Source organism: Melospiza georgiana, chromosome 3 (genome assembly GCF_028018845.1).
Source record: "Melospiza georgiana isolate bMelGeo1 chromosome 3, bMelGeo1.pri, whole genome shotgun sequence".
NCBI lineage: Eukaryota > Metazoa > Chordata > Aves > Passeriformes > Passerellidae > Melospiza > Melospiza georgiana.
Window position 1 is genome coordinate 52,754,053 of NC_080432.1, and position 23,869 is coordinate 52,777,921.

At 39.4% G+C, this 23,869-nt stretch overlaps 1 protein-coding gene across 3 annotated transcripts; it reads right to left on the reverse strand.

The window, feature by feature from the left end:
• Positions 1–910: 910 nt before the first annotated feature.
• Positions 911–22,644, reverse strand: RNASET2 (ribonuclease T2). Of its 3 annotated transcripts, none has more exons than XM_058021500.1 (10): positions 22,603–22,644; positions 18,139–18,243; positions 16,179–16,245; positions 11,066–11,121; positions 10,075–10,132; positions 9,168–9,238; positions 6,744–6,857; positions 4,508–4,553; positions 4,222–4,296; positions 911–2,127 (listed from the first exon to the last, which is right to left on the reverse strand). In XM_058021500.1, the coding sequence occupies exons 2-10, from the start codon at positions 18,225–18,227 to the stop codon at positions 1,936–1,938; spliced, it is 768 nt and encodes a 255-aa protein (XP_057877483.1). In that variant the 5' UTR covers positions 18,228–18,243; positions 22,603–22,644; the 3' UTR covers positions 911–1,935. The 3 variants fall into 3 exon arrangements, with proteins under 3 accessions (XP_057877483.1, XP_057877485.1, XP_057877486.1); XM_058021502.1 differs by lacking the exon at positions 22,603–22,644 and adding an exon at positions 21,722–21,747; XM_058021503.1 differs by lacking the exon at positions 22,603–22,644 and adding an exon at positions 20,995–21,064.
• Positions 22,645–23,869: the final 1,225 nt, after the last annotated feature.

Consider the following 23,869-nt stretch of genomic DNA (forward strand, 5'->3'; position numbering starts at 1 on the left):
TAGGTCTGAAGTAGTGGTAACATTCATTCATCTGCTCTCCTGACTGCCCAGATACAGACCTTGAAGCATCCCTTAAATACATCACTTAAAACTTCATAATGTCTTGGCACATCTCTCTACAAAAATCAGTAGGTAGCTTTAAAAAGACATTTGTATCTTTCCATATGGGTTTGCCAAAACCCAGGCATGAGTAATTATATAGTGTTTTAGTGCTACTACTCAGAAGTTCACCATCAAAAATTTAATTACTTAATCTGTAATAAAAAGTACGTGGGTGCAGGTTTTTTAAGGCAAACACTGTACTTCAGGTATGTCCCTTTAAATGGGACTTCAGAGTATGTGAGGTTGTTTACCCAAGCTTTTACTTTTTCTCAGTCGATTTTTACTCAGTTGCTGGCATGTTGTCTCCCTCACTCATTTTGGATTATGTTATTTTCTCCTCAAAGTTTTAAGACTTATCAGCTCCTTCACATTTCTTGCATCTGAAAATGAGGCTGAAAAATGCATGGAATCCATTCTATCTACTCTGCTGCAGAGTTTGGTCATTTGTTATTCATGTGCATAGCTGCTGACTCCTTTTGGCAAGACTCAGCTTTACCTGTGCCTGAGAAACAGGACTGAGGGATGGATTCAAGCAACTGCAGAAAAACAGGCAAACCCAACATTCATTTGTTTGGCAGACCATAATAATTTCTTGGCTGTTAAAATAAATATCTAAGTTTCAAGAAAGACCAAAGAAACTGAGAGCATTTTGGAATGGAAAGTTAACAGAGCATTAAATGAAAGGTGGTAGAGAAATAGGGACAGTCAAAAATGAGAGTAAATGGTTTCTAACCCCCTCAAAACAACAAATTTGTTTCTAATACTGCATTTCAAGCTTTCACAGTAAATTATTCTAACAAACAGATGGTTCCTTGAGCCATAATTGTCTTTATTTGGGACACACAGATCAACACAGCACTTCGGGGAAGACATCATCAAAATTTGGTTCCCTTTAGAAACATCCATCTTCATGGCATGTTACTCATCATTATGGGGTAGAAAAGCACTTTTGCCAATATCTGTACTTTTTACTGAAAATCTGGCAGTATTTATTGTTTCATCTATAAAAAGATGTTTCTTGGAACAAAGCAATAATGTGAAAATCTTGTTTTTATATACAAGTGCAGGCACTCACAAGTAGTAATGCTGAATGCTCAAACACAAAATTAATAACAACGTATTTCTAGGGCCTAACATTCTCCTGTACTAATATGTAAGTTGTAGAATTGGTTGTTCCCCAAGTCTGTACAAAGTTATTGTCATGAAAATAATCAAAGAACAGGTAAGGCTACAAATACAGTTTCCCTGAGATCTTTAAGGTAGAAAAGCCCAAACTTGGAGAACATTATTACTTCATTAAGAAGTTATGCAAAGTTGTCTTTGGTCCACTGTGATGTATCAGCAAAGAAAGGTTCAACACCTCAGAGGATATGATCTCTGTTCTGCACTTCTGGAGAGCAATTATGCAAGGCAGTGGCTATTACTTCTGGGAATGGACCTCCAGACAGGTTTCAAGAGTTCTGTTTACAATATTTCCCTCTCAAGAAACTGCCACCTCATCTCAGAGAGACAATCATCCTTTCAATACAAAGAATTAAGTTCCCTGACTCACTGGTAAAAACCAAAAAGCAGATAAAGTAGCAGACAACTGCCTGACAAACAGAAGTCACAGTTCTCTTTTGAACATTGATTCAAACCATAAGCAAGCCAAAAAATCCAGACCATGCTGTAGATCAGATGCTGATCTCATAATGTGGACCACTCTTCTTTAATAGCAAAATAACTCTCTTTTCTAGCAGAAATCTTCACTATAGGTCTGTGGACAGGGGCTCGTAATGTTGCATGAGTGTGGGTTTTGTTGCTGTTGAAAAAGTTTTTCAAACTCCCATGGCTTCATTTGTGAATTTGGACCTCTGAAGGGTAATAGGTTGGGAGAGTATCATTGCAGACCGACAGCTCTGAAGTTCCAAGCTTCAAGTGAGCGTGCACTGCGTTGGATCCACCCTCCCGCGTTGTGCAGTTCACCAGCTGCAGCTCTTTGGTGAAGCAGAATTCAATCTGGCCAATTGTTTGTGCATTTTCACCCTAGAAACATGAAGGGTAAGATCAGCCTCATGGAAAGGAGACAATAAATCAATTCTTCAGCTACATTGCCCTATCTGTACAATACAGAAGTGATTTTTTGTACATTTACCAGATGAAAAATGCAAAGAAAAGTACAAAAGGCAAGCACTCTGAACAGCTTATAGTACATACTGTAACTCAGTACCAATCTGGGACTTGTCTAACTAGTAAGCCTTGTTGTGAAATGCTGTGACATTATCCTGGCCTTTACTCATCTGCACAATGATGAGCTCTGGCTGAAATCTGTGAATACTGAAGGGCACATGTGACCAAAAAGACACTTTTCACCAATTCTTCATAGCAGGACAGGAATTGAGACAAAAAAAATTCTCCATACATGAGAAGAGAAACTAAATTTTATAATAGCTTTTACACAGAAGAATACAGAAGCAAGCCGACAGAAGGAGCAGAATTGTCACTTTTGGACTACAGAACAGGCCAGGAAGAAAAATGCTGACTACGAATAAAGCAGGCAGGCATAGAGACCTTCCATGTGGTAAAAAGATTACCAGAAAATCCCCCCCAATGCTCAGGTCTAACAAAATGCGGAAAAAAATGGTTTTGAAACAATTAAGCGGGACAAAAAGATACATACAAGATAAAAGTAACTGAGGTGAGAGGTTTTTTTGTTTGTTTTGAATTTGTGTCATTGGGAGGGCTGTTTATTTTGGGGTTTTTTTTTAAGAAACACAAGAACAGAGAATGTGTCTAATCCATTTCAAACACGGAAGTACCTCCATCATGCACTTCAGGCATGGACAAGTCTAGAACTCTGAAGAAGGCCTATCTTCAAATACCTGATATGTAACTTTTCATTTTTATTACCCAATACGTTCAGCAGTTAAGTACAGGAGACCCAAGCTGTACATTACTTTCATGCAATTGGAACAGTATCTCAAGTGTACTAAAAGCAATGGCAGAACTAGAGTGAACAGAGCTAGAAACTGGGGGTTGTGTTAGCTCTTTATTTCTTTCATATCAAAAGGTGAGGGAGTATACAACCCACATTCAACGAAAATTCCTTTGTTCCTTAAACTAAGTTATAAGCACATCTTAAAAATATTGTAAGGTATAGATTTTTTTCATGTTAAAAAACATATGAGTAGAAAAACCTCAGAGCATTACTAAAGCAAGAGTTGACAACACGCTCCAATAGCAACTGTATCTTAGCAGGATTTCATAATTGTTGCCTGCGTATGGGCAGTAACTCTGCCAAGAGTTCTGCAGTAAATCACCTTGAACAAGCTGAGATAAGAAAGAACCACTTATAAGAGTGAAAGCTAACCTTGTGGGTTTTGTTTCTTGCTTTATTTTTCTATAAGAACAGAGTAACCTAGCTGAAAAAAAGGAAAGAAAGAGCTCTACAACCTACACATGTAATTGTTCAGAACACTATTTTGTTCCTTCAGAGGCACTCTTAGTTCAGATATGGTGACCTATGCTTTACAGAACACTGTCTCTGTGTAGCACCCTGTCCACTGCATCATGATGCACAGCACAATTACTGGCAAGGAAAAATAAAAAGACATGGAAATTTGAGACATGCTTGGTTCAAAAGGAAAGTGACCTCTACTACAGTGACCTCTTTAGGTATGGGCTCTCTGGAACAATCTCAGAGACAAGCCTCTGAGTTGCCTTATTTCAGAAGGATTCTGACAGCAGCACCCTCACCAAGGCTGACATTCACTGCCTCCATTGAGCTCACTCTTGTTGGTTTTAGGAATCTGCCATGCAGCAACTAAACTTTAGCAGGCATGGTGGAAAGTGTCCAGCTACAGAAATACATCCAGCAGGGTGGTTACAGCATTCATGCAAGAGATGCAGGTTTAAATCTTTTAAGACAAAGAGACCTTCAAACCCAAGGCCAAGAATCAAACAATACCTATGTGGAAACAGTTGTATACACAAAGAACACCTAGACTTAAGTTTCACCATACCAAAAATTTTTTCACTCTATTTTTCCTGTATCTTTGATAGAAAGTGCTCCTTAAAAAAAGTAAGTTGTTTTTTTTGTTTGGTTTTTCTTCCATTTTGGGAAGTTAGGGGAGTTTTTACCTCTTCTGGAGGAAGGCATTGGATCTTTGGTGTTACACCATAAAATCTTGTAAGAGCTTCCTTTATAGCAGTCATCTGAAAAATTAAAAAGCTTATAGAGATGAAGTGGTCACAAGCACATCTTCCAACAGCTCTCACACTGGTTAAATTCTCAAAAACTGTTATAAAAGCACAACCTTAAAGAACTATAAAATTTCAAAAGATCATTTGGTCTACATAAACTAGTTGACTCCTACTGAAAAAAGTCTATGCACATTATTTTGTTTTATTAAAGACTGCCTCTTACCTTGTAATATGAACTGCTCGGCTTTATCCCAGCTTTCAAGAGACAACTGAAACAAAGATAAAACATTTTTCCATGTTTCCTCTATGCAAACACACCTTCATAACCATTAGGTAAAACAGATCTTAAGAACCTGTCAAGCATTATGGTCATGGGAGCAAGGACATCTTGTCTTTCATTCTTTGCCAGCCTAGGAAAGGCTGTTTTCTGAAAGAACACTTCCCATCCAACTTGGAAGGGTCAGAAAGAACACTTTCCCACACCTTAACAGGAGGAACTAGGATAGTTCAGTCTTCAGACAGCTAGGGGGAAGGGAGTTTCAGAGTGCTCTGTTCAGTGCCAGGTAGGGAATGCAGTTTAATTGTTTCCTTTCCCCTGCCTTGAGTCATTCCCCTGTGCTCCTGCCACTGCAGAGGGCACAGGGCAGACTTGTGAGGGTGTTCCAGGGACCCTCACATTCAAACACAGGATGGCTTCTTGTGGTGGGAGACACACAGCACACTGGGAGAGGGATACAGCATGTCAATCAGAATCAGTGTTACTGTCAGGGCAGAAACTGCTCCTAATAGATACATTTTTGAAGAGGAAAAGCTGGTCACATGAGAAATGAGGAAGTGCTCAAGAACCTGTAGCCTGTGTACCCCTTCCTTTAGGCTCAGTCCTGAGAGGAGTTCACATTTCCTGACAAGCTGACAAGACTCAGGACCCATGATGAGTCTGTGAGTCCCTACAGCTTCCTCTGTAAGAAGTGGGAATGGTCAGTACATTGCAAGATTTAATCCATAAATGCTGATAATGCTCAACCCTTCCCTTCCAAGGTCAGTTTTGGCACAAGGAAGATTTTATCCAGCTGACGAAAGGACAAGCAGTTTTTCACTGTCGTTTTACACTGGATATAAGGAGACCAATAAAATAGATGATGTTCTGTTAATTCTTACAGAAGGCTGCATGATGTCCTCTTTTTAATAATTTGATTTGTGGAAAGAGCTTCTTTAACACTGACATTTTTTGTCTTTCAAGCAGAAATTATATACAATGAGAACATTTTCAGTCATTTTTCTCTTCAGTAAAGATAAAATTAATTATACTTATTTTCACAATAGATAATAAGCTTTGAGCAATTAATTTCAACATGCTTCAGTCTCTATTCTTTTGCAGTGTTGCACAAGCTGATACAGAGTCACATCATCGGTCACTGTGCCATCTGTAAATGTTTTAGTCACACCATCACAGCTACTTAGGCAACTGACTTAGACATCATTAATTTTAACATTACATATGACATGCTCAAACACTGAAAACCCTTTTAGAAAAATCTGCCAGTTTTAAAAGACATCTTCTAAACCAAGATGGGAGGGAAGAAAGGCTTATTTTCTTTGTGAAAAGGATACTGGCAGAGCATAAACAGGATGAGCTGGTTTGGGGTTTCTTTGGGGTTGTTTTCTTGAGTTTTTAAAAGGTATATTTCTTTTTATGAAACTATTTCCTCTCTCAGATACTGTACCCTCATGGCCAACAAATCTAAGTCAAACATCCTCTCACCCATACCAAGCACTGATCAGGAAAGGACTCTAACGTTCTGGCGTTCAACTGCAGCCAGAACACATGCATCCAGCACTTGGACAAGCCACAAGAGTCTCCTCAAGACCTTGAATCTGGAATGGCCAGTGCTTTGGAACAAGAAGGAGAAATCAGCCTCTAGAACAAAGCAAGGGTGTCACATCAGGGCTGTCACAAAGAACAGCAGAGGACTGCCTGCAGCGACCGACCCCTTCACAACCTCCTCTCTTGCAGCTGCCTCTCGGCCTTTTCCCAGAATGTCCTGCATGATTTTGCCTGCAGCTTGTCCTTTCCCCTGAGCAGAGCACTGTCTTAAAAACAAGTGTTTGGGGTTCAGCATGATTCAGAAGTTTGGGGAGTTTGTCATTTGATTTAGAACTTTACAGGTACTATAGCTTTTGGTATCAAGATACAGCCTGTAAAGCTGCTCAAAAATTTACTGGCTCATGCTGTCTAGAAGGATGCTGCTAAGAATAATGCTGGCTTATCTGACTGAAGTGACCAGAGACTGCTTCTCAGGGTAACAACTCTTCCTCTGAACTTCAGTACTGAAAATAATTTACGCTAATTCTCATTTCCTCTCTGCCATCAGATTTTTAGACTTTCATTTGAGGCTAGATCTGAAACCTTTAGGGAACTGTTTGAAATAAAAGCCAGATCCTTGAGTTCATTTACGTACCCATTGAGATCAACATGCTGGTAGAGTTCTATGGCTTTACCAAAGTATTTTTTCTGAGAATTAAGGACCTCAAGTGTGGCTGCACAAGTGCCATGTTTGTCCCACTCATGTTTCCTATAGGAGAAAAGCAAAATGTAAATTTTAGAACACATTGTTTGTAGATATATGTGCTGTACAAGCTAGCCATTGTACTTAAATCATGTATCCAAAAGGCTACACATGTGGAGTAGGATACTGCATTCAAATGTATCACACATGTAAAAAGTAAACCCAAACAAGATCACTTCCACTACTTCAATTACAGCAACATCTATATATTCATGAAGTAAAGACATATAACGCTCTTATGATACAATGCCCTATCAGTGGATTTACACAAAGACGTTTGGAGGTCAGAATGCACAGAATTTGCCTAGAAAATTACTACCTCTATGGTTTTTGTAAGTTTTAGTGGAACTTTTTGTGTTAAATGCACTTTCAAAGCATTAATTTTTTTTTCTGAACTCAGAGGATTAAGCCTTATTTTGGGTGAAACAGTGAAATTGCACAAGCTGATAGATTTTAGCATCAGCTTTTATGCTAGCCTGTGGCAGAATTTTCATAGGTCTCCTCTCAAGTCTTGCTTCTAATCCACTATCCTTTCTCCTAAAAGCAAGGAACAGAGAGCAAAAGAAATTCTTGCAGTACAAAGCAGACAAACTCAAACAGGACAAAAATTGGGAAAAAGACAAATGTTTTTATCAATTCTAAAGTCCTTTGAAAGACTAAGCAGTATAACCTTTAGTGACACTGCCTGCAGATGTCTTTTTTAAAAATTCTTTTCAAATTTTCACAATCCACTTGTACTATACAGGTATCAGTTCAGCAGATGTACACAAAGATTACCTAATCACAAACTCCTGCCATCATCACAGCATCCTGTGACCTGATGATGCCTTAAGTACATCACCAAAAAGCAGAGAAGGACAACTATTATTCACTTGAAAGCCTACCTTGGAATTGTCCATTTATACTAAAAACTTCAGATTTTTCTTAAGGAATTAAAACACCTTAAAATAAATTATGTTTGGATCTAGAGAAATAGTGTACTATTTCTCAGCAAAAAATTAATATAGCAACTGTGGTGTCAGGAGATTTGAGGCAGGGGAGAAGAAGCTTTACTGCAAGATTTTCACTGTATCTTCCCAAATTTAGCCTTGTGGAGTTCTCATCAAAACAACTGCATGTCAAATGAATTGTTTATTGCCTAGAAGAATCCAGTTTCCATGGGCAGACTTCTCCATAAGGGATTTTAAATTACTAATGAGAAAAGGCATCACAGTTTTAAAGTAAACAGAAGCTCTTTTAGAGCTAAACTTAGCAAGAAATATAGTTAGGTTGGATCAGAAGCAGATAATAGTCAGATCCAAAGGGCTACTAAAACAGCAGCAAGCTAGAGGCAAGGCCTTGCATGAATGACAAGGATGACAATTTCAGTTCAGGGAGTGTATACATGCGTGTCTGTAAAACTAATGGTGATGTACCTGACTTTTGAAGGCATTCAGTAGTACTTATATTGAAGTGTCCTGCTCTTTCTATAAAGAAGGCAAAAAACAAAGGGCCAAAGACCTGTTGGCATTCAAGAAGCCTTTTATTGCTACCGTGGAACTGCTGTTGGAGTGGTTTGGGGAAGTCTGCACTGACAGTGCCTGTGAACCATCATCTGCAGCAAGCCAAGAATGCACCAGGCCCAAGTGTTTTAATCAATCCTGTGAGCTTCCAGAATGGACAGACTTCAGTTTCCACAAAATATTTACCAAGACTTTGAGACTATACTCTTCACAATGTCACACTATTTTGCAGCACAGCCATTTCAAAGGAAAAAAAAAGATACTGACCACAGCTACAGGTGTTCATCAAGGCCTCCATCCTTCTGCACCTCTTGCACCAATGAGCTTGGTGGTAGCGCAGAGCTGCTGTCAGTAACTTCACTGAAAGGGAAGTGGCTACCATGGCACAGTGCATTCTATTTCTCTATTTTCTCTTCTATAAGGAAGCCCAAAACGAAAGCTGTCTCAAGACCAGCAACACAGTGAAACTAGCTAGGGAAAGAGATCTGGAAGCTGCTCTTGCAGCTACCTGTGATATCCCAGGAGTGTTACTGCTACTCAGATTTAATGTGTCAACAGCAGCTGTTTCTTTTCCCTGGGGATAAAGGGAGGAAACATTTTCTCACTAAGCTTCATTTCTCTAAAACTTCTGCTATAGCCCTCTCTTCAACAGCTGTATTTTATAAGAGAACAGATCTATACTATAAATGAGACTGGCAAGACACACTGCTTCAGTGGCCACCTGGACACTTCCTCTAATGCACCTGAAGAACTACTCAGACAGGTTTTTGTAAAATAATACCCAAAATGCTTTTTAGGGCTTTTTTGTACTCACCAGAACTGAGTGCGATTCAGAGATGAATGAAGCACATCAGGCCAGTAGTGTCTCATGTCTGACAAAAGATCCTAAAAATACCACAATTAATAAATGCACCTACAGCACTGAAAAGCTGTTTCTTATACAATCTACATATATTGATAAGTTTTTTACAACTGAAGCCTCATCTTTCAGTACCCTTGACTGAAACATTTATTTGAAGAAAAAAAGATCTTTTTACCCCATATTCTGAAAATGCTGTCGTTGGAGGTAACAGGTACACCTACCTAAATATCTGAACATACTACTACTGACACATTGCCTCAAAGCAAGACTTTCCTTCAACTGTACCTGCAGAAGTTGTTCAATTATGCAGTATTTCATATTTGTCAGGCTCAAGTCCCCTATCCTTATCTGCATTTATAAAATCTAAATGAATTTTGTTGAATTAAGTACACTGGGGTGTTTTTTAAGTAGAAAAAGAACAAAAAGAGGACTAATGGCCTAGGAGAAAACACACAGAAAACAGTATTCTGAGCTCTTAGTTTCTTTATTTTGATTTTGCAGTAGAAAATGTGAAGGGAGAACACCAACTGACTGAATCTCTTTCTTTTCACAGGTGCTTTTTGTCACTGCAGATCCAGCACCTATGTGGTGGTGGACATCTAGATTTTATTAAGGAGGATGTGGCTGAATGAGCCAAACTGCATGTTCACAAAATCAAGTTGGTACAGATGCTAATGATCACAAGGATGGCAACTTCAAATAGTACCAGAAGCACTAAAAGAATTTCAGGAGTCCTTAAAAAACCACACCCCTCAGTAAGCATTACGAGTGATATTATGAACTGCAGATTTTGCATATAGAATGTGCAAAAGTAACTGCACTTAGATCTGCCTGGTATGTCTGTTTTTGTTTTAAATACCTTGATCTCGGTGACATTGAAATGCCATGTTCTGTTACAGTCTTCAGCTCTGTCAGGCCTGGGGAAGCAAAATAAAATTGAAAAAAGGTGTCTCTTAACTCACTACTGGTAACTAACATATCATTATCCTAAATTTTAAGTATGCAGGATTATAGCTGGAGATCTTACTTAAAAATGCAAGTAAACCATAAGTACCTACAGTGGTTTAGAAGTAAAACCTTTGGTCCCCTTCATTCTATGTAAAAGTCATTTGGGTGTGCCAATGACTTGGAAAGGTCTTGCACATGATGTCACTGGTGTCACTACTGACGTCACCTCCTGAATTGCTGTCCCATCTGATGTTCATGCAAGTATCACCAAGACACTCTCAGGCAATCAATACATAATGATGTTCACTTTTCCAAGAGGCATAGCTTAAACTCCGGTACTGATTTTAACCTGTATCTGTCTGAAAAATTTTTGGATTGCTGCCATTGGCATCAATTCCAGTGAGGTGATTCTTTTGAAGCAAATTAGTTTTTCTTCCACTTGTGCAATATTTGTGTGGTGATAAGATACTTAAAGCCACAAGCAGTCATGAGATATTAACAAATTCTTTTTACTCAGAGAGACAAAAGAAAAGAAGGGAAACAATAGTTCCCTTTGTGCTTGAGGCTATTTCTGATCTTAAGAGGAGGCGTGTAAATAAAATGCTTATGTGGCCAGAGGATTTCAACAAGTCACGAGATATAGAAGTGAATTTCAGTTTCATGTCAAACCATAAGGTTTCAATTTTGTGTCAATCATAAGAAGAGACAGATTAAGATCTCCAAAAATAACTCCACAAACCCAACCCAAAAAAAAAAAAAAAAAACCACCACCAAAAAAACCCAAAAAAACACACAAAAAAACCCAAACAAACAAACCCCCACCCAACAAAACCAAATCACTGAATATCCTGGTACAAAATTTTTCCTTTTCAGGCTGAAATAAAACCACTCTTTGATCATACCACAATCCATGGATTGTCCAGTACTTTGGAGGGTCATGACAATCATTAGCATTCATCTGTAGGAAACAAAAACACAGTATTTGCTGCATGTATCCAGGCAAAAGTAAAACATCGTTCAGTGATGGCCTGAAGTTCTACTGTGGCATGCCAACTTTTCCTTGCCAAACCAGGAACTGGCAAACTCCAGTTACTTGAAGCTGTCATGGATTATGCCACGTAGGGAACCACTGGCATTAGAATTTTGAATCAGATCAGTGAAATCTGAACAGACAGGGTAAAGAGAAAACATAAGGACAGGTTCTGAGGTAACAGAAAGTAGCCTGATCCATGCTGAATGAACAGAGCTTTATCTGCATTTATAGTTCACCAGGTGGCAGCTCTGTATTTTTCTCATAACCACATCTTTTCAAGGAGTGCAGAGCCATTAAAGTGAAAACATTCAAAATAAACTATATTGTTGGACAAGGACAAAACTCTTTAAGCATTCAGGACTAGTTTTATCATTGTATTAAAAGTGAAAAATACAAAGAAGAGATTAAATATATTGCTTATTCTAAGTAAAACAGACTTATGCTTTAATGATTTTGACTTGAGGTTCAAGGGAATGGAGAAAAAATAAAAGATGAAATACCTTCCTACAAAAACATAAAAATAGAGCCTCCAATAAAAACTGTTGATAATACAGGAGAAATAGCCTACACTTTAATTACTGTTTAGAGCAGAGACATATGCCAGAAAAGAACAAACTAAAAAAAAAATCCATGTCACACATCACAGAACACCATTACTGTATTTTCCCTGATTATTATTCTTAGTAAACACTTTTTGCCATTAACTAACAACCTCCCAAGACGTTCCTTCCCCATAATAATAGCTTTCCTTTTTGGCTCTGCATTCTGTTGTAATTATGCCACAATGCCTTTTATGTGATGCCAGAGCAAGAGCAGAGTGTAGAGAGGAGCAGAGACAGGCCTGTAATCTCACTAATTGCCTTCCACATGCCACAGGCCAGTGGCAGCAAATCTGCAACTTCTGCAAGACTTTCTTGTTCTGTGTCCATGTCCTTCCTCTCCTCTCTTGCCACCAAGAATACAAGCAATTACACCCAGCAAAAGCTTTCTTTCCTGAAAGGAATATTTTGAACAAACACACACTGAAAATGCCTATTAGTATTGCTCTGTCATGGCACAAGCTCTGTGGGCCTGGAGGGGTTTGGCTATCTAGCCCAAAGTACAGCAAATTAATAGTCAACAGCTTGCTCAACTGAGGTGGCAACAAGAACAGTGCAATTGTGCTCTTTATTCAGCCTTTAACTGCAGTTCTCAGACATGCTAGTGAAACACCCAGAGTATTTCAGATTTAAAATCATGGCACTAACCTTCCTAGCAGTTTCTTCTATCTGTTTCATCACTCTTGGTGTTACCCTGTGCCCTGGCAGAACTGGGAGGTCAGTGCAACCTCCAACACTTTAGTTCACACTCCGCATGCTTTGGCCAGCTTCACTCAGTCTCCTATTTCACTCGAACCTTAGTATCTCTCCAACGTTCGTTTTAAATCAGTATCATAAAAAATGCAAATGCTGGTCTGCAAAGCTGGGTACCCCTGCTTGCTGGTGCAAAACCACTTCTTGTCAGCCTTCCTGTTTATCACAGACTGCTGGAAGATTACTTCAATCTCTAGAGATTGACTGACTAGAAAGAGAGGTACAAATATTTATTTTCAAGTGAGCTCTGGATCCCAGAAAGCCCTGTATGTCTAGATTCAACTGAAAAAGAAGCACTGCTTTCTCCTGTTTAAAGCAATCTGATAATCAAACCAATCCAAATGAGCCATACATGACCTATAAAACTGAGCAAAGGCTGGTGAGGCTGCAGAGCACCCACCATGCTGAGAGGGAACACTTCAGCAGAGGGATTAGCCTATTTGTAACAGCAAGTCATTGCCCAAACAGCATGTGCCAGAAGCATGGAAGCTTTTATCATCTCTGAAATGCCAAAAAAATGAAATACTATTGGTGTGTCCCAGAAGCGTCACCTGTTGAGCTGCCCAAGTTACAAATCCCTTGGTACAGCAGCTGGTAAATGTGAGAGTAGTGCTACTGGATCACAAACAGATACACCAAATTGAAATAAAAAATCAGCTTCTGGGAAGTGAAATATTTACTCCTCCCTTCCAACCACCTTGCTTAAGTAGGTAATCTCTTTAATGAAGATAAATTATAAGTTAATTTGTAATGAAACATGGCAACTGCAAAGAAAAATTCTTGCTTTTCAAACTGTGGAAAGAGTTCACCTCCTCAGCAACTTCCCCTCAAACAGTGTGCAATTACTCCCCTTCCTCCTTTAGTCTCTTTAATTATTCCTGTATTATGTGACTACTTCCATTTTTACCAAAAGAAGATAGAAAACTAGTATTTCTATTCTTCATTTAAGCCTCTGCTATAAAAGTATTATTAAAGCCTGAACTTAAGAAAATTTCTTATCTCATACTGAAAAATAAAAATTAAAAAAAAATCTGTTAATTAACACTCAGATTTGAATTCAGGCTCTTCTGCTCATTATTCTACTGTCCTTTTTTGACTCTTTCCTTCAATAAGGACACATGTGAAGAAAAAGGCAGATGACAGCAGGTACCATTTCTTTATTGTCCTTCCCATTCCTAAGAGAGAAGGAACTTACAAACTTGCACTGGATATTCCACATTTCACACACACACAAAAAGCCCAACCACATTAAAAAATTCCTCTTTTTGCAATCCCCAGGATGCAAAAGCTGAAATAATAGTTCTCTTTGTAAGTTCTGGAATAAAAGGTTTTCACAACTCTATAAAAAGGGAGCAGGAAAGTCCCTCTTCTTGGCCTTGAGTTGCTCTTAAGTCCCACTCATTTGTTACTGAAAAGTGTGGCATGAATTAGCCACAGGCACAATTTTTTAAGGGAACATGAATTTCATACTCACTTGAGGTCTGTGAGTCTAGCTTAGATATCTTTGCATAAGACATAGTCACCTTAGGTCAATTATATGGTACTGGAATTTTTAATCACATTACAAGTAAGAAAATCTCTCTTCCTCCTTCACACTTTTCACTGTAGTAGTCAGTAATTAGGTCCTGGGGTTATCACTGCTGCCATGGTATCACTTTATTTTAATGAGATAGTTTGGAAGATATGATTACAAAACACCTTCCAATTTAATTGTGCTAATCACACTCAATATTAAAGAGCATCAGCTGAACAGTTACTTTTTAAAGCCCAGGAAGAGCTGGGAGAGATGTACTCTCAAATTCCTGGCATGCTGATCTGTGCCCTAAAAATTTTTGGGTCTTCAAAAGCCTAAAAAACTTTTCAAGCACAGACCTCCAAAACAGACAGGAGTTAAGAAGGAGCTCATCCACATACCTTAAGAACACACTGTGTATTAAAGATTCTCTAATAAGACTCCTTTACACAGGAGACATAAACAAAGTAGTACTTTCAGAACAAAAAAGTATCTCACAGGTTTTTGCCATAAATGATATAATGACTTTTGCTGTTTCTTTCATGGTTTTTTCCTTTCAAAATCATGTCAAGAGTTTTAAACTGAATAATAATACTAAAAATATTTACACCCGGAAAAACACCAGTTATCATATATAAATACACCAAACACACAGAAGAATCTACCTACCTAAAAATAATAATTTAATTTAATACCTAATAATACTTAATAATAATTTAATTTAATACTTAAATTAATTCCTGAATTTAGGAATTCCTCTTATGTAAAACAAGAAAGCTGTTAGAGTACAGTTGAGATCTTGTGTCGTCATAAGACTCGATGGTAAACTACGAAAAAAGTTACTTAACATGATTTTAGTATCTCTTTCTCTGCACTTCTTTGAATGCCTCTGTCCACTTCTTACTACAAAATATTATAAGAAATCAACAAAGGGCAAGGAAGCCTACATTTTCTGATGCTCAATACCTTCAATTATTCACTTCAACTTCACTAGCAGGTTATGCAAATTATTTGTCAATTTATCAATTACTCTACCCAGGAATTCAGAGGAGTAACCAGCATAAATATACAGTGGGAAAACTGGTTGGTAGGGATTTTTTTTAAATTTTGTGTTTAATCTTTCTTTTTTTTTTTCCCCAATTGCTCTCATCTCATTCCTGTAAGCAAGCTCATTCACTGCTACTGACTTTGAACACTGACCTGTGCTAGGCACTACAAACTCTTCAACACCAACATCCCTGCTTCAAGTCAGTAACAGCGATGTTTAATCAAGAGAAAATCAGACACAAATTGCATCAAATCTTTCCTATTTCCACACAAAAACAGGCAAAAAACAGAACAGTGGTCTCAGTCACACACATCTGACTTTTGTTATTGATATTACCCTCCACATTCATCTGGCTGGACCTGAAGCTATTGCATTATCCACAAGGTTCTTCTACCTTGTGTCAGTAAATCTGATCATATTTTTTACTTAACTGCACAGGAAGAGACCTTTGAGTTTTTCCAGTACAGGAAAAGTCTTCTACTTATCAGATGGTAGTAGATACTTAATAGCAACAGTATCCCCTCTTAGCTGTGCATTGACAGATTCATGTTGGAAGGTTGGGTTCATACACCTCAAATACAGCAAAAAATGCAGAAATCCTCAGAGACACCTGCCACAACACCTTTATAGCTCTCTTTTCTGACTGAATCCATATTTGATGACATCATAGAAATACTGGAGTCATAATTACAAAGCTAAAAGACTTATTGTGCAGCAGATAGTTCAAATACTGAACTGTCATCAGCCAAACAAGGCAAGTCTTCCTACAGAGTCTGATGAAAGTCTAGGATTAAGTTTATAACTAATAAAATGTCACAAATCCTGTAACAGGCTTAGTGTACAGTACACCCTACACTGACAACTCTATCTGTAACTCACCACCATCTTTCCTGTTATGGCTGCCCTGCATCACAGGAGAAATAGCAAAAGTTGCATTAAGATCAGGAAAAGCCTTTATAAAGGCATAACCAAGATTAAACACTTAATGGGCTTTAGTCACTCTGTTTTCATACATTTATTATCCAATGCTACCTTTGTTAGGATAAAAAGAGAAACACAAAAATCTCACCTTACATACAGTCACTGGCCAATGATGAGCAAAGTACAGCTTTTTCCAGGCATGAGGGTGGATGTCACTGGAGAGAGACAGACAGATTTATTTTTCTACAAGTATTTTAAAAAAGAGGAACACCTTCAGGCACAAACTCCAAACTAATGATTCAGAGAGAAACAACACATAGGGAAACATGCTAATATCCCCATTGTTAAACAAATTCTCCTTCTGCCACCCTATCTCCATATGCTTTCCATTTCTTCAGCATCCAGAGGGGAAAAAAAAAACCTCAAAAATTTGTTCAAGAAGTGTTGGAAGCCTGTATCACATCATTTCTATAGAGGCCTTTTCCAACAGTTTGGAGCAGATATATTCTGCTTAAGCAGATATAAACAAAAAACCTGTTGCATCAGACACTACAGCAGACATATTTAGTTATTAAGCAACCAGACAAAGTGATTAAATAGAACAGCAAATGGGAAAAAATAAACAGAATTACAAATTATTTCAACTGACAACATTACATGCAGAACTGTCAAAATAAGTTGTTATTCTCTGGAAGCTAACAGCCACTTGTCAGTCATTAGTTCTTGCTAGGGGATATATTACCAAAAGAAAAATTAAAAAAAAAAAAGAATAAAAGACCAAGCTAATTCTCAATTTGAGGACAACCTAGGGATGCTTCCATGTTATATCACATGTCAGTTTTTTCCTCTAGTTTTTCTACTTCGCAATGGCCACATTTTCTCTTAAGCATTCACATGTATCTATGGTTTTCTATACAATTTAGAAGAATAGCTATGCAACTTACCAGGCATAGCCACAATGAAAACTATTAACACTTTTATAGGGGTCTTCACTGTTGCTGTAGAAACCTGAATAGCAGAATTGCCCTATATTGCAGAGCAATTTATTTCCTTGGTTTTAAAAAGCCCTAGCTTAGAAATGATCTATCATTAGACATTTCATTTGATCTTTCATCTGTATTTGAAATAGCAGCTGAACTTCTGCAATCATGCCAGAGTTCTCCCAGAACACACTTTGTGGCTAAGGAAGATCAGAAAACTGTACTTATTAAACAGAGCTGGAATCCAAGGAAAGCCATTTTCAATACCTATGCAGCTGCAGAGATATTCTCCCTTCTCAGGACCTGAGTTCTCATATTCTGTGCAGCTCAGGAAGGCACCTCTAGAGCTGATTCTTTGCCAAGATGGCCAAGCTAGAGTCTAAATCCTGGGGATTGAAGAAACATCAGCACAGTGTCTAAGCTACCCACCAAGTGCAATGCAGGCACTGAAAAATTCATCACTGAACTGATCACCCCTAACCATTGTCTTGCCAAAGCACTAAAAGGAAGCAGAAAAGTTTATTTCCTCACATAATGCAATAGGAATTTCAACTCTGACCACAGAAATGTGACTTGGGGTGTGGTTTCTCCCATGGCCCATTGGTATTGAAACTCAGATTTTGCCAAGGGGCAACAACCATGAAAAGGTGGTGCAGCAATCTGATATAGCCTCAGTTGGGATGCCATATGAAAAATAATTTTATATTGTCAGAATTGAGAAAACAGCAAGGAAAAGAAAATATAAATAAGAGTAAACAATGCAACAGTTAGTGCAGTTCATGCCACAGGGATGACTCCAGATTTTTTTGCTGTGTCAAAATAATTTTCAGTTTTTGTCATTACCACATCACAACTCCAAGTGATGTATGTATAGGAAGATGAGAAAAGTTTCAAGTGCAACAAATGGAATTTAAGTTCCCCCTCTTTCTTCATGCTGACACATCTAAAGGTTTCCTCAGGCATGATCCTTGCTCCTCCTGTTAATGTCGTAACCTTACTATAAATCATCTAAGGGTAGAATAACACATCAAAAATAGTACATAATAACAAATTTACATAGAAGTTAAACCATTCTGATCTGCATTTAAGAGTGAGCTGTCAGATGTTTCATTTAAAAGCACAACTTACCTTTGAGTAAAAGTATCTGAAGTACACCAACAACATAGTGCCATGAAAAACCAACCCAAAATCCAATTGTGCAGCTTGGCAGGTTTCATTTTGTTATCCAAATAGCTGTAAAAAGGTGTTGAAAGAAGAAATCTGTTACCTATTCAACACACTTAAATGTTAAAATGCAAAAGAAACCTACTATGCCAGAAATAGGAGGTAATGGTAACTCTAGATTAGATTTACAACCATGGGTAAATAGGGATGTCTTTCAGGGCTGTGCCTGATTGCCCAGCTTATGGTAATTTTCATAAACTAATGCCATCAAGGATGAGATCACTGTTTCCTTTTTATCCTTCACTTGCACACAGTTGCCACAGAGCCACCTTCCAATTAACAGAAATATATAAATCTTCTACAGACCTATATTTCTGTAATTGAAGACCCTACTTGCAGTCAGCTCAAATGCCCAAAGTGATTCATTAAAGAAACTTTGAACTTAATATTGAATATTCGTGTTGGATTGGCCAAGGCTGAAATTAGAAACTCACAGGAAGCCAAGGATGATTTCCAAAGCAGAAATTCTGCCTAACTGCCAGTTGACTGCTAAGCTAATATTTTTTTTAAATGCTGCTAAAACGACATGAAATTTCTGTTCTTGTTATGAACCTGAAATAGCCTCGATGGAACCATGCACAATTTGCCTAATACTTCATGGACCTTAGAAGTCAGGGGATTAAAAAAAAAAAATAAAAAAAAAATAATCAACCTTCACAAACAGAAGGACTTCTGCTTGTCTACTTGGCACAGGTCAAAAATCCCAAGTGTCTCCCAGATCTGCCAGCCATTTCACAGCATTTCAAACGCTACCTTCTACAAAGGGATGTACATGCACATATTTAAATGCAATGCAAGTTATTAAAGCCTCACCAAAACTACTTCCAAACCTTCTTAAAATGACAACCCTACACCATAAGACACTGTGTGCAACCTAGGTGACCTTTCAAAGATCTCTTACTACATTGGTTATATTTTTTTTTCCTATGGATGTTTTTTTTTAATTCATTCTTACCACAGTCAAGTAAAGCCTGTTTTGACACCAGCAAAGACATGGCTGATCCAGCCATTACACTGAGAAAACTCAGCATAATTCATATTCACAGCACATTATAAAGAACATCTTCCCACAGTTATGTGGCTCTGGACCCAGGCTGCAGAACTCCACAGTTCTGCAAATGCTGTGCCAGAGCTGAAGTACAAAGGAGGGAGCTTCCCCGCTTGCAAAATGTGTGGGGATTTCAAAACTCACGAGGGGCTTGGGCAACAACTGTAATGTGAACCAGCTAAATTTATCACAAGGTCTTGCTAAATTGTGAGGAAGCTAACACTTTTAAGACATTCTTCTATTTCATACATAAATGCCTCTCTAATTTGTAATAGACACATTATCAAGGTACTCAGCCTAACAGAAGATATAATCAGATAAATATTAGCTGCCAACTGTTATCTTCCTGATCTACTTTCTTAAAAACACCAGGAGTTTCACCAGGTAAAATAAGAAAAAATTAATAATAAGTTTTAGAAGATCATTTGGAGAGTGCTACTTGTATGGAAAAGTAAACAATAATGCAGAACTGATCTTCAGCAAAAGCTAGCCAAAGAAAGATATATATGCTGTATTAAAGAAATTGATATTGTTGTACAGTGTATAAAAAAAGTCACAAGTAAGTAAGCGCTGGATAGCCAATTTCCCCAAGAGTTCTGCACCTTAAGTGATCTCCAGTCTCACCATTTGAACAACAGGAATTAATGATGTGAGATTCTGCCTTATAGACCAGCTTAATGGTTTCTTCTTCTGTTATTTTGAACTGAAAACCAACCAAGCAAGACTACTCTTCTGCATGAAAAACTATAAAGGCAAAATTTGGAGAGATATAAGAAGTGTAAGATTCATGTAAAATTCTGCCCCACCTACAACAAATAGGAAGTACCACTTAAAGGACAGCAACATCACACATCACCAAAAAAAAGCTGCACTCCACAAAGGTGTGGAAGAAACATCTTAAGGAAGTGGACTATGAAAGAAAAATAACCCAGCAAGCATTACAGCATTGCTTTTGATGTAAGTCTGTAGATGGAAAGAAGCTTTTTTTCAGTGACTAAGCAGCAAAAAAAGCATAAAGGTAATTGTCGGCTTTCTCACTGGACTCTTATGTTTGACCAAGTAACTACCAGGAACAGAAAGGAGCTTAAAAAAATGCTGCCATCAGAGCAGCAGAAGGTGCTGATTTATTCTACATATTGTTCTGAGCCCTGAAACCAGAACACAGGGCAACAAAGCAGGTTTGAAAGCCCCCAATCTGTAACTTTCACTTTTTTCCACTGACAAGCAATACATAAATTCTCTAAGGATTTAGCTCAGAAGACAACCTTGCAGGTCCCACAACACTATCAAGACAGATTGAGTGATTTATTCAAGCTGACTTTTTGTCTGTGACATTGATGGTGAGGGGTGAAAAATGCATCAATTTCACCTTAAAGGCAGCTGAATGATGTGCATTTGAGGAAATACACACATCCAAATGAAAACTGCATTAACAACTAAAATGCATAGAGCACATACATTTTTTAAAAACTGCTTCTGTTTGCTAAAAATACACTAGATTACTAATTTCACAAATACAATAAAGAACAGATTTAACAAATTTTACACCAACTTTTCTCTAGTAAGAAACAGGGATTTTGTATTATGAAAGTTAGTTACAAAAAAAAGTCAAGACCTTCCAAAAGATTTCATAACGTAGAAAACTTAAAACTTCAAAACGAAACCTGCACACATAGATAAAATTATTACTTGACACTAGGTTATCAACTCACTTTTATTATGTATAAAATTCCAAAGGGCAAGAACAGCTTTGGGATTACTCTTGGTTTACTGTACCTAGAACAGGAATGCAAAACACGTGTTTCTATGTATGTTTCTATGTGTTAGTAACCCAGTCAGGGCAAGGTCACTAACAATATTAGCACTGTTCCATGCTGTTTTCAAAATTACCTGCCCAGGCTTATCAAACACTAGAGAGAACCTGTAATAAACGTTGAGGAAATCCTCCTTTAACACATTCACTATAGTTTGAATTCTAAAATACCATCTTGAGGGGAGTGATGATGTAGCACATGCTTCCTTTGGACACTAGCAATTAGTCACCTCTTATTTTACTCCCTTATTTCCGTTCTGCTTTTAACAATTAGCTTGACTAGCAAGCCTCTCATTAATATAAAATCTCCTGCTCTACAGTTTAGTTCAGCATGTAAAATCAGAAGAGAAGATGCTGCAGAAGAGCATTCAAGCATCAACGGGAGATGCTCATGGTTATGGCACAGCATGCACACAGCTAAATGCCGGCAACAATGTTCAGAGATAAGATTTAGGACAGTTAGCCTGGCATCTAAAGCCACAAAAACGAACACCCAAGGCTTTGGTACCATCCCTAATAAATCAGCATGCGCTGCATCTGCCACAACGAGTTAGACTACCAAATTACAACACTGTACGCCAGACGCATTGACTTAACTTACAACACTTAGCTCCGGCAAGTTTTACCTCCACTGCCCACTCCCAGCTAGCCGTGCATCCCAAGCCCAAGTACTGGTTCGAGTAACTGCAAAAGGCTCTTCGAAGCCTTTTCAGAGCCAATACTCACGCCCACCGGCACGGCACGATTTCAGCAGCGCCCTCTCACAGCGTTCAGCGCGATGGGGGCTCTCTCTGAGCGGGGTCGGGATGACCCGCAGGGAGCAGGGGCCGCGCTCTGCCCCGCCGGCTTCCCGGGGAAGCGCCGAGCACGGCGACTCCTCGCCCTCCTCGCACGGCGACCAGCGCAGGGCTCGGCTCCCACCGGTGTCACTGCCACAGCAGACAGCCCTAACTGCAGATAAACAATCATTACAGAGGCGTCTGCCCAAACTGTGAACAACGCAAATCTCCCAAGCACCGGAAGCGCGAGGCCTCCAGGCGACAGGAGGATGCCAAAGCCCATGTAAAGTGTAAAAAAAAAACCCCAGAAAACAATATTAAGAGTTTTCCCGCCTCTGGGAAATGCTGCCACTTATTTGGCTGACTTTCGATTTGCTACGCGTGGAATTTAAAGCATAAGAAGTGAAAGCAAACACAAGCTGAGTCCGCGCCAGGCCTGCAAGTCCCACCTTAGCTGTTCGCGCGTGTGAGGGTCCCAGTGGCAGAGACTGGGATTGCCTGACAGACACTGCCAGGCATTAAAGCCTACTCAGAAACACCTCGGGCGGGCCGAACCGCAGCTCCTGCCTGCCCAGCTGCCAGGGCGGGAGCGCAGCCCCATGGCGGGCAGAAGACGGGAAGAGGGAGCCGAGAGAGGCCGGAGCAGGGACACCGTCAAATCCGACCTCCGCTGCCTCGCGTTCAGACATCACCACAGCTCAGCACGCACCCCCCCCCGCCCGCGTTACCTTCGGCCCGCTGCCCCGGCGCTGCCCGCAGGAGCTGCCCGCCCTCTCTCCGGGCCCGCCAGGCCCCGCCCCGGAGGGCGGCTCGGGGCGGCACCGCCGCTCACACGGCGGCTGCCCGCGGCCTGCCCCGGCACTGGCGGCTGCTGGGGGCGCACATTCTCGGGGGAAGCGGCCCCGCGGAATCCCCGCGGCCAGCCGGGTACCAGGGGAGCAGGGCACTGCCAGCGCGGGCAAGAAAGGAGCGGCGGGCTGCGAGGGAAGTAGTTTATGTGGATGTTTTGGCTCGTCCTGCCTGTTTTGGTTGGTTCTTTAGCATAGTCAAGGATTTAGTTAAGATGGTTTCATACTGAGCATTTGCGCGGCACAGAGGTCTTCGGGAGTGCGATGGGGATCTACATAGGAGTCTACTGACTGATGCAAGGCCAGGAGCTGACACAGGCGTCTGTGGCGTGCTTCTCCAAATAGAGAAGTTTGAAATGGTACCAGCTCGTGTTTGGAAGCAGTAGGAAGTCTCCGAGAAAGGAATCAAAAAGGATGAGTCAGAACTTGGTTCAGTATTTTCTCAGCGGTATGTTAAACTGTGAAACATATTCTGACGCTTCTTTCTGTGCCGATGCATGACTCAAAGACAAAGTGTGATTTTTAATTACTATTATGTAGTTCTGAACTACAGGGGGTACTTTACAACCATCCTACATTAATGCACTTAAGAAATATGTGGGCAGATCTGCTTCCACAAGCAAAACAACATTTGTTTTAAACAGATTAATTGCAGTCTTTGTAATAAGGTCTTTGTTCAACGTCTCGGTTTTATTAACTGGTAAAAAAAATTAATTATGTTTTTGTATTTACATGCTAGGAAGGAGGATGAGGCAAAAATAATCTCTTTGCCTGCCTTTCTGTGGAAACATGAAAACATGCTGGAGGCAACAAGTGATCCATCTGTTGGTGTCTAAGAGGTATCAAAAGTTTCTGAAGTTTTCTCCAAGAGTTAAAAACAGTGAAGCTCTCCAGATCCTTGTAAGCAGTGCAGCATGTCCTGCTGCTGAGGACACCAGGGCTCCATGTGGCACTAAAGTCTTTGTCACTGCCCATTAAAGCAGAAGATAAGCACACTGAGTTGGCCTCTCAGACTGATTTTATCTTTGCATACTAGGGGGGAAACACTGGGCTGTACTGCACATACTCTCCAGCCTGCAGGGTCATGTGCTTCCATGCTAATCATGTTTGAGGTGCAACGGAGATTTGCCCTCTGAGGGTGCCAAAT